Source organism: Sphaerodactylus townsendi, linkage group LG07 (genome assembly GCF_021028975.2).
Source record: "Sphaerodactylus townsendi isolate TG3544 linkage group LG07, MPM_Stown_v2.3, whole genome shotgun sequence".
Classification (NCBI taxonomy): domain Eukaryota; kingdom Metazoa; phylum Chordata; class Lepidosauria; order Squamata; family Sphaerodactylidae; genus Sphaerodactylus; species Sphaerodactylus townsendi.
In genome coordinates this window covers 111,227,531-111,239,057 of record NC_059431.1, presented here as the reverse complement: position 1 = coordinate 111,239,057, position 11,527 = coordinate 111,227,531, and the positions used below count along the sequence as shown (strand labels likewise).

At 47.1% G+C, this 11,527-nt stretch overlaps 1 protein-coding gene across 1 annotated transcript in view; it reads left to right on the top strand.

Annotated features, from left to right (window-relative positions):
* Nucleotides 1–11,527, top strand: part of SNX30 (sorting nexin family member 30) — a 52,034-nt gene continuing 40,507 nt past the window's right edge. Inside the window, exon 1 of the mRNA XM_048503992.1 lies at nt 1–561. Within this exon, the coding sequence (XP_048359949.1) occupies nt 16–561 (546 nt within the window). The 5' untranslated portion in view covers nt 1–15. The remainder of the gene's footprint in view (nt 562–11,527) is intronic.

The following is an 11,527-nucleotide window of genomic DNA, read 5'->3' as shown; positions in this document are numbered from 1 at the left end:
CCCTAGCAAGGGAGGATGAATGAAAGCGTCAGAAAAGAGAAAATAGCGACGGCCCCTGGCGAGACAGGGCTCAATGAGCGAGAAAGAGACGCCGCGGGTCTCCCGGCCAATGGCTGCCGGCCGTGCTCGGAGAGGGCGGAGCCTGGGCGCGTCCTCTCTCTCTCTGCGGGAAATTGCGCTGGGTGCCGCCGCCGCGAGTTCTCCGCGTCTCCGGCTGGCCGGCGCGGGGGAGCTGCAGCTGGTCGCCGCTGTCGGCGGGGCGAAGGCGCGTGTCCCGGGGGAGCCGCCGGTTCGAGGCCGCGGCAGGAGAGGCGCCCGCGCGGCCTGGGCGGGGTGTCCGGGGCTGCTTCCTCCTGCTCGGCCGGGGCTCCCCGCTGCTCCGCCTCCGCCATGGCTGCAGCCGGGGGCGGCGGGGCGGGGACCCCCAAGGCGCTGCCTTCCTCCGGCCCCAAGTCCCTGCGGGAGATGCCGCACCCGCTGGCCGCCTCCAGCAGCGACGAGGCCGGCGCCGACCTCACGCCCAGCCCGGACTTGCAGCTGCCGCGCAGCATCGCCGACAAGGTAGCCCCGGGGGTGCGCCGGGGAGGGGGCGCGGCGTGGGCTGCGCAGGAAAGCGGAGCTCCTTTCCTAAGGAGTTACTCCTGGTCGGTGTTTCTCCCCCCTCGTCCCTTCTTCCCTCGACCTCGGCTCCTTCCTACTGATTGGGCCAAGCTCCTGTCGGTAACAATGAGGCTATTGTTTTGCTACAATTAACTAGTCCTTGGCACCATTTCCTAACCACCCTTAGGAGTTGTGACAATGTGCGCTAACAATAATTAGTAATGATATTGTTAATTATTGTTATTAATAATAGTAGTTACTATTGGCCCCATGCTTGTCCCCCTTTGCCTCCTCCCTCTTTCTAATTGATTTAGGTGGAGTGTGTCTTGGGGCACCTGTTTTGTATTGTGTGCCCTGATGGTGCTCTGCAAAGCTGGAAACTGAGGAGTGTTCACACGTGCAATGGGATATCAGGGCTGGGAGTTGCGCAAAAGCTTGCTAAATGTGCCTATGGAGAGGGAGCATGTGTAGGGTTGCGCGGGCTGGCAGGTTTGAACGCTGTGTTACACTGCTGGTGAGCATGGTGAAAGTGTCTAGGGATCAGTGCCAAAATGTCTAGGGATCAGTGCCAACTCCTGGTTCCTCTTGGTTATGGGGGCGTGAGCATAAGGCGTTTACCACCCAGTTAGTGCCAGTGACAGATGCTTATTTTCGTACTGAAAGTTCACGGAGCTGGCAGTGGGAAGTATCTCCTTCTCTTTGCTTGATCTGATGCTTTGTTCCAAATCTATGCTTCCCTGTATCCTCGAGCATCTTTCTGCCTTCGTAAGCCAAAGGCATGGAAAAGTCTAATGCCCATCTTGCTAATCCCCGTTAGCATTTTTCAGGACTATACCCAGCTGCGGATGGCTGTGTTTGTCTGGTTCAGCCTGCCCAATTGTAGTTTTCAGCTTCCTATGTCACACTTTTTAGATATGGGACAGAAGTTGATCAGCCTCGTAGGCCTGGCTGGGACCATGTCTTGCTCTGAGCATCACTTGAGCTGCCCCAAGACAATGATGAAAGTTATAATCCACATTTGGAAATATAAGTGAAGAAAGATACGGGCCTAATGCTCTCCCATGATGCATCCCCCTTTCCTCCTTCACTTTTCTTGTCCTTAAAATGCATAATAAAAACAAAGGCCAGTACCTCTTAAAAGTGTTCATTGAAGTCTTGAAGGGGATATGAAGGGGATATGATTGTCTTGAAGGGGATATGAGGGCGATCTGGCTGCGACATCTGTCACCCCATTGATCGCCAGGGTTGATTCGGCTGATCTGGCTGGCTAGGCGGGTGTCCCCTACCTCCCTCACCGCTCCATGTGCGTCCCTCCCGAAGCTGCGCGCTCGGTGGAAGAGGACGACCATCCCAGATAGAAGGAGTGTACCGTTCTTCGGTCAAGGGTATACGATAGCTGCGCTCCCCTGCTAGAACCTCCAAACAAGCTCAAGGTTCATTGCTTGAAGTCTTGAAGGGGATATGAAGGGGATATGATTGTCTTGAAGGGGATATGATTGAAGTCTACAAAATTATGCATGGGGTAGAAAATGTTGACAGAGAGAAATTTTTCTCTCTTTCTCACAATACTAGAACCAGGGGGCATTCATTGAAAATGCTGGGGGGAAGAATTAGGACTAATAAAAGGAAACACTTCTTCACGCAACGTGTGATTGGTGTTTGGAATATGCTGCCACAGGAGGTGGTGATGGCCGCTAATCTGGATAGCTTTAAAAGGGGCTTGGACAGATTTATGGAGGAGAAGTCGATTTATGGCTACCAATCTTGATCCTCTTTGATCTGAGATTGCAAATGCCTTAACAGTCCAGGTGATCGGGAGCAACAGCCGCAGAAGGCCATTGCGTTCACATCCTACATGTGAGCTCCCAAGGCACCTGGTGGGCCACTGCGAGTAGCAGAGAGCTGGACTAGATGGACTCTGGTCTGATCCAGCTGGCTTGTTCTTATGTTCTTATGTTCTTATGCTTTACAAGTTTTGCAAGTGTCAATCTGAGCTTCAGCCGGTAAGAAGAAGAAGAAGCAGAGTTTGGATTTATATCCCCCCTTTCTCTCCTGTAGGAGACTCAAAGGGGCTTACAATCTCCTTGCCCTTCCCCCCTCACAACAAACACTCTGTGAGGTAGGTGGGGCTGAGAGAGCTCCGAGAAGCTGTGACTAGCCCAAGCTCACCCAGCTGGCGTGTGTGGGAGTGTACAGGCTAATCTGAATTCCCCAGATAAGCCTCCACAGCTCAGGCGGCAGAGCTGGGAATCCAACCCGGTTCCTCCAGATTAGATACACGAGCTCTTAACCTCCTATGCCACTGCTGCTCTTCTTATTGGGGACAGTCTTCCATAATATGAGTTATGGATGGCTGTATCTGACTGTTGCATCTATTAGAGCAGCAAAGCAGAGCTGTTTCCCAGGAGTTGTGTGGGATGGGCACATGTGGTATCTGTCTCAGAAGTCCAGCTGTCAAATTTGGTTGCAGCAGAGATAGTGGAGATACATGTGAATATGTATCTAGATCAGCTGCTCGAGGCCTTTCACATTTGTTCTGGTTAACTAGCAGGGAAGGTGTAGTAATGAAGCACTTAGAATTTCACACAAGCTACAGTTCTACATCCTAGGAGATCCTGTCACGAGCTTCCCATGAGGGGCACCAGGTGTGTGAACAAATAATCTGTTTCCATTCCTTACACCTGAGCCACTGACTTCTCATGGTATTGAATTAACCAGCGCTTTTGCCTCTGATGTACCTGCGGCAGTCAGAGAACATTACCAGCGTTCCTAGGAGGTATTCTGAATATCACTGCTATTTATAATGTTGAAATGTCTATTTGTATACTGTTGATTGTTTTGTATGCTTTTATTGTGAGCCACCCTGAGTCCTGTGGGAGATTAAGAAGATACAAGTGTAATGAATAAAATCAATAAATAGTCTGTTTTAAAGTAAAGAATAGAAGATTTAGGGTCTCGACTAGCAGAATTATTGCGGCATGGGACCTTTGTAGCACCAACTATCTTTTGCTAGTCTGCTAAGGCAACCAGTTTTACTTCCCGTGGAAAGAGCTGTCGATGTGACTCCTTCTAGTGCAGGGGTCTGCAACCTGCAGCTCTCCAGATGTTCATGGACTACAATTCCCATCGGCCCAATCGGCCATGCTGGCAGGGGCTGATGGGGTTTGCAGTCCATGAACATCTGGAGAGCCGCAGGTTGCAGACCTCTGTTCTAGTGTTAGTTGAAAGAAGTTATGGTATCTTTTGGGTTACCAGCGCTACAGCCTCGCTATGCTCTAGCCCTCCTGTTTCAGAGGTGACGCTGGAAAACTCATGTCTGTCTCACCCAGATATGCGAGAGATGCTGTGGTTATTTGCACATGTTGTGTGGCTTGCTATATTCACAGGTTCCAGGGCTGCACTCAAAAAAAGTTTGAAGTCTAAAAGTCATCCCAAAAGTTTTGGTTGTTTCTAAAAAAAAAAGTGTAAAAGTCTTGGTGGTTTTCCAAGAAAACAACTGACATAAATGTTGGTTGTTTGGAAACCGTCCAGTGGAGTAGCTTGTGGACTATTTGAGAAGGTTTATCTAGGCCAGTGATGGCGAACCTTTTTGAGACCGAGTGCCCAAATTGCAACCCAAACCCCACTTATTTATCGCAAAGTGCCAACACGGCAATTGAACCTGAATGCTGAGGTTTTAGTTTAGAAAAAAATGGTTGGCTCCCTCTTCCTCCGCCCCACCCGCTCGAGCAGGGGCCAGCCTGCTCTAGCCTCCAGCAAGTCCCACACACACTGCTCTCTGCCTCTCTAGCATCTCTGCCTCTTCTGCGCTCCCCCACCCCCCTCGGGCAGCAGCCACCTGGAGCACAGGCACCAGGCCCTCCAGCCGAGTCCTCCCTGCTCACCACGGTGCACGCATGTCGTGCTCAGTGGCCCAGGCCAGCCGAGGTGTGTGTGTGTGTGTGTGTGATTTTCTGCCCCCCACATGACGAACTCCATGTGTGCGTGCCCAGAGAGAGGGCTCCGAGTGCCACCTCTGGCAGCCGTGCCTTAAGTTCGCCATCACTGATCTAGGCCTTCTAGTCACCAAAAGGTTTATGTAGGCATTCTTCTAGGCTCCGTGTCTGGATTAAGATGCTATGCTTGGTCTTGTTCAGGAGTTCCGGGGCAGTGAGGCATCCTTGTGGAAACATACCTTGTCGCCTTGGTGTTTCTGTGTCCTTTTTGTATCCCGTGGCTTCTGCCTGGAACTGAAGCAGGTAGCTTTGTATTCAGTGAGTGTGGGGTCTTGAGATTTCAGAAGCTGTCTTGCTTTTCTGGATGGTTTCTCCAGAACTCTTCGACATGTCTCTACAGCCAGGCTTCTCTTGGTCGACATGTGGACTTAAATGCTTCCTAAGCATGTAAGCCCTTGCTAACAGCAACTCAGTACTGCTGCGGAATTTGGCGGCGTAGCAGCCTCGAAGATCTTGCCGTCCCTGTGTCTTGCTGAGGTCACTGCTGTCTGAAGAATCCTATTCTCAAAGCAATGTGTGAACAATACCCATCGGTTATCCAGTGACGTGTTGTGCGCCTATACTTTGCACAGTGTGTTCTTCCATCCTGTTCTTGCCAGTCTATGAAAAAAAAAACTGTCAGGCTTCCTGTGTTTCTTGATCACAACTTCCCGCCACACAATCCCTGGCTGGAACGCTCCCCCTATTCTCCAATTTTTTTTTTTTGCTTTTGTAGCAGGAGTGTGGAAATCTGAATTCTTATGCACCTGAACTGAAGAGGAGACTTCTAGATCACTGAAACCAGAGACAGGTAGCAAAACTGTAGCCTGCCAAAGGTACCACCTGTGTACATTGGGTCTTCACAATTCAGTTGCATCCCTCATCTAAATTTTCTTCCCCCCAAATTAGACTCTGATTGTGGTGTTTCTAGAGTCTCAAGATTTGAGCTGTTGCTAAGGAAGAGCAGTAAGCCACCTGGTTTTTTCCAGTTAACGGCTATTTCTGGCTCCAGTGGATGCATTTCCAGCTGGTTAATGATTTGCCGATTGGAAATAAAGGTTGTGAACTGTTGGTACCGGTAGTTCTTTGTCTAGTTTATTTTCCCCACCGTGGGGTTTTCTTGATAAGTGGGTTTTAAGGCCCAGAAAAAATAAAGTCACGGACCTTATAATCAATGTTAAGCAGCCACGTAAAATGCTAGTACAGTGGCCACTGCTGTGTGGTAGAGTTGTCTTGTATGTGTTGGGGGACCGGGTGGCGCACACACTCTCAATGTTGGTTGGTTAACCTGGTACAACAGTTAGACCTTTCAACAAGCCCTCAACACTTCCTGGGATCCAGGACAGTGTCTTTTGGCCGAGTCAGTTCCATGAGAAACTGCTCAAGGCGCAATCACTTCTGTCTCAGAAAAAGATGCTACCCTGTTTCCCCGAATATAAGACGCCCCCTGAAAATAAGACGTAGTAGAGGTTTTGCTGAAATGCGAAATATAAGGCATCCCCCGAAAGTAAGACGTAGCAAAGTTTTTGTTTGGAAGCATGCCCGACGAACAGAACACAGAAAAATAAGACATCCCCTGAAAATAAAACATAGCGCATCTTTGGGAGCAAAAATTAATATAAGACACTGTCTTATTTTCGGGGAAACGCGGTAGGACAGCCAGTTGAGGTGCATTGGTTGAGAAAATTGCATGTGTCCACATTAGAATATAGTGCCGAACAAATATAAGAATTATTCATTCTTACACTCTGCCTTTGTCGAAACCATTATCTTGTGCATTGTTGAACTTGGTACTTCGATACAAGAGCATTTATGCAAAATTGTATTTTTACTTTCAAACTGTCAAAGGGATTGGGGGGGGGGGAGTGGGGCTAGGTGGGCACTAGGACCCAGGCAGAGCATTCTATAGCAAAGAAAGTCCGGCATGTTGAGTTTTGTGGCAGAGTAATATACAACCCTACTAACAGCTTTTTCTGAGACAGACTATAGGAATTTCCTTGCAACCGCAGCATGAGTTTTCCAGTTCCAGCGAGAGCAGGTGAAAGTGCTGTTTGTGCAATCTTTTTGCTTTGGTGGTTTGCCTTGTCCTTTTGTATTTCAAGATCGCCTTCAGAGCGCTGAAAGAGGAAGGGCATTTCTTAAGTGTAGACTCCCTTATGTGCAGGATCCCGGTGGGACATTTTTACAGAGCCATTATATGCAAGAGAATAATTGTTCCTGCCAATTCAATTCAGCTGCCTTCTGAAACCCCATCCCTTCCTTTTTCTCTTAAAATCAGGCCAGCCAGTCTTATCTCCTTATTCACTAGGCATGTTGATGAGCAGCTGAAAGATTTTCTCATAACCTCCTTACAGAGCACAGTTGATCCTTATAAGAGCAGATGCAAAGCCTCACCTGGCTTGGTCGATGGGGAAAGTGCTCCTTCTTCACTTCGGGGTTAATTTGGACTGCTCCTTATCCTTTATCAAGCTGAATTATTCCTTATCCCTTCAATGTTTAACAGTATGTTCTCCATATTGATATTGGCTGAAGAGTATTAGGTTGATTAACTGTTGCTGAATTCAGTCCAGAGACAAATCTATATGCTTTAAACCACCAGGGATATCTTAGTCTTCTGCAGGAGAGAAAGGGGGGGGGGGAATATAAATCCAAACTCCTCCTCCTCCTCCTCCTCCTACTTCTTCTTCTTCTTCTTCTACTTCTACTTCTACTTCTACTTCTTCTTCTTCTTCTTCTTCTTCTTCTTCTTCTTCTTCTTCTTCTTCTTCTACTACTACTACTACTACTACTACTACCACTACTACTACTACTACCACCACTACCACCACTACCACCACTACCACTACTACCACCACTACTACCACTACTACTACTACTACTACTACTGGCGTAGGAGGTTAAGAGCTTGTGTATCTAATCTGGAGGAACCGGGTTTGATTCCCCGCTCTGCCGTCTGAGCTGTGGAGGCTCATCTGGGGAATTCAGATTAGCCTGCGCACTCCCACACATGCCAGCAGGGTGACCTTGGGCTGGTCACAGTTCTTTGGAGCTCTCCCAGCCCCACCCACCTCACAGGGTGTTTGTTGTGAGGGGGGGAAGGGCAAGGAGATTGTAAGCCCCTTTGAGTCTCCTACAGGAGAGAAAGGGGGGATATAAATCCAAACTCTTCTTCTTCTTCTTCTACTTATTCTTCTTCTACTTCTTCTTCTTCTTTCACTATCTTTCAAAACAAAAATTTTACTGGGCAAGATACAAAATTCATGCAATTTCCACAGTTTAATTTTTCTAGTATTTCCATGATTTAATTTTTAAAATATTGACAACCTCTCTTTTCATCAGACGCCATATTTCATGTTTGCAAGATTGTCTGATTTCCTCCTTCGCAGGAATTGTGTTATCTACTGAGACAACTTCAGAATGTGATCATAGTGGGGAAGGGAGATTTCTTCAGACTTGATTTCATTTGGTGTCCCACTGTTGCTGAAATGACCTGGAAGGATGGGGAACTAGCTGGCTGATGGTTCAACAGAATTGTACCCTGCCTTTCCTGGACTCAGGGTTGCTAAAGAAATGGATGACAAATGTAATATCCAGGAAATACCTGTTGGAACGGGGCAAGAATTGTGATGTCTAAACTTTCCAATAAAAATAGCCACCACTCAGTTTAAAACACTTTAAAGAGACATCCAGTGAAAAAGGTTTTGCCAATGATGGTTTCCTTCCCTCTTGTGTGTGGTTTCAGATCCAGAGTGCAACTACTGAAAGTCTAAATCCAGCCACAAATTGGGGGTGTGAGGTCATGTTTAATAAGTGCAGTTAGCATCTGGCAGGACTAGTTAGTATATATCTGCTTTTTTTTTTGCTCTCGGGGCACATTATTTTTCTTTTGGATGGAAGAGGAACCCTATGCAGCAGCGAGGCCTCTGTGGCATAGTTCACTTGGCAACAGCAAGCTGTGTTTTGCCTGCTGCAAGAGTGAACCTCCCTTCAAACTTGTATACACAATTTTTCTTCCTTACCCATCTCCTTGTCTTGTGCACAGCCTAATTAGCTAATTCCGATTCTCTGTTTTGGTATAAGGACAAGCTATAGGTTGCTGTTAAGAGTCGCAGTTTCTGTGACGGTATCAAAACACCTTGAAGTCTTGTTTGCCGAGTGACAATCTGTGAGTTGCTCTTGAATCTGAACCGTGCCTCTTTTCTTGGATGTCTGCCCAGAATGATGGATAGGGAGCCTCCTTGCAAGCAAATAACCTAGATAATATGGCATCCCATCATTCCCTTTCATCATTCCCAGTCGTACTGTGATGGTGCTTTCTGGGTTATGTCGATTTTTCCGTATCAACCTGCCTCCCCTTTGCTCCTGCCTGCTTTTTGCAGGTTAATGTTACTTCCTGTATCCTGGCAGAGAGAAGATGTGGGCTGCGACTCAGTGGAAGAGCATCCGCTTGACAGGCTTAAAGCTGCAGGTTCGATCCCTGGCATCTCCATTTAAAAACATCAGGTGATCAGAGGGACTTCTTTTGGAGATCCCAGAGAGCTTCTGCTATCTGAGTAGTCCAGGGGTGGGCAATTATTTTTTCCATGGGGCCGCATAAGCAAGCTCAGGTTATATGGGAGGGTCGGGCCAGGCGAGTCTCCGCGAGAAATGGGCAGCCAAGGCAACCGCCTCTGCGGCTTTCTTAAAGGCGCTTCCCCAGCACGGCAGTGGGTCGGTCAGGGTTATCCGGATGTGCCCAAGGGTCAGAGGCAATGCCCAGGTCTGGAGTAGTCAGTACCAGCCTCGATGGATCTATGGTCTGATACTGTACCAGCCCATTTCATATGTTCAGATGTAGAGTAATTGATGCATCCAGTGTGTTGGCTTAATTGTTTATGGTCTTCAGACCCTCTTTTGGTATCCTCACATCCCCAATATATAGTTGAAGATGAGTATGAATGTAGGAAATGTGGAAAGTGAGGCTTGTATTGACTTTTTATAAATCTGGTTTTGTTGTTCCCCAGGGCCGGAATTTGATAGGACACTTATCATCCCCGCTGTGCATGATGCTGGCAGGGGATGATAACCAGTCCATAACACCTGGAGAGCCGCGAGTTTGACACCTATGCCTTAAGAGAAACTGCTTGTTCAGCCCTTTACTAACCCTACTGAGCAGCAGGCGAGAGGTTAAGAGCTCCATGTATCTAATCTGGGAGGAACTGGTTTGATTCTCTAGCTCTGCTGCTCCAAGCAGTGGAGGCTTATTCAAATTCAGATTAGCCTGTGCACTCCCACACACGCCAGCTGGGTGACCTTGGGCTAGTCACAGTTCTTTAGAGCTCTCTCAGCCCCACCTACCTCACAGGGTGTTTGTTGTGAGGGGGGAAGGGCAAGGAGATTGTAAGCCCCTTTGAGTCTCCTGCAGGAGAGAAAGGGGGGATATAAATCCAAACTCTTCTTCTTCTTCTAGACAGAGCAACACTTACTGTGGATCAAATTCTGTGGATAGTTTCTGGGAGTAGCCATGTTGTTCTGCTGTAGAAGAACAAGATTCTGCATCCCATATGATTCAAATCTGGTCATATCAGGATGTGAGTCTTTGAAAGCCATAGTTCATATCTATCAGAGGGAGCTTTGAGACTTGAAAGCTCATGCCTCACAAATCGAAAGGTGCTACTGGACTCCAATCTAGCTCAGATCATATGGAGATATTCCTGATGGCTGTTACCACTCTTTTCCATTGTCAATTTAATCAGAATACAGACTTTCCTTTCTCCATCACTAAGCCCGCATGGTATCCTCGTCCAGAACTGCTGTTTGCACGTAGATCTAAAAAAACGCCCTTGTCCCAAATATTGATGGCTCGAAGCTGGCTTTTGCTCTACCAAGAACCCAGAGCTTGTGTATACTTTGTAAGACAAACATTTTCCTTCGCGAATAGTCAAAATTGTTTTGTAGCTTTATTAGAACCACGCAGGCTTAATTTTCATGGTGGCATTATGCACCCCATTTAGCGCGTTAAATGTTAATTGGCTTCACACACATCCTCCCCCCCAGCTGAGGCATGTTAAACTTTGCATTTAAATCCTCACATAATTGGATTAGAATCCCCACGGAATGCAACAGAGTATGCTTTTTAATTGTTTTTAAGGACAACATGTTTTTTTTACCCCTCTTAGGCTGCTAGAACGTGGATCAGCAGTTTGTGATAGTGTAATCTTGAACAGTTGACTTATGAAATACATTATGGGCAGTAGTAAAAACAGCACTGAGATACAGTGGAACCTCGGTTTTAATTGCCTTCGGTTTTTATCGGTTTTGGTTTTCATCGATTTTTTCAGTGAAAATTTTGTCTCGGTTTTCTTTACCCAATTGACTCTTGCTTTTACCGATTTGCAGTAAAAGGTGCAGGGGGTTTCAGGAGAAAAATCACCTCGGACAAAACTGCTTGCAGGCCTGTGTCTGTAACTTTAGTTTAATGACAAATGTCTTGCCCCATTTCAGACAAATCTTTAAAGAGTAAGCGCCAGAAACTGACCTCTTTGAACAGCTTTCTGGTGCGACATTGATCCATTGGCTGTGAAAGGAAAGTGTTATTGTTTGTTACTGTTATTGTTTGTTACTGTTTTCTGCATTAAACACTATGTTTATTCACCAGAAATGTGTTTTTGGTATGCCTTTTGGAGTGCCTAGAATGGATTAATTGGATTTACATGGGATTCCTATGGAAAAGTTTTCCCTGGTTTTCATCGGGTTCGGTTTTCATTGATTCTTTTCGGACAGATTACCAACGAAAACTGAGCTTCCACTGTACTTACATGGAGCAGGTTTATCAATGACTGTTGCCTCTTAGCCCTAATAGCTAGATGCAGTAAGGAGGGATCATGAGAGGCATTGTTGTCCATGTAAGCTGTTCCTATAGGTTTGGGTTTCCCTGTGGTTGCCCACATCTGGAAACAGGAGACCCAGGATAC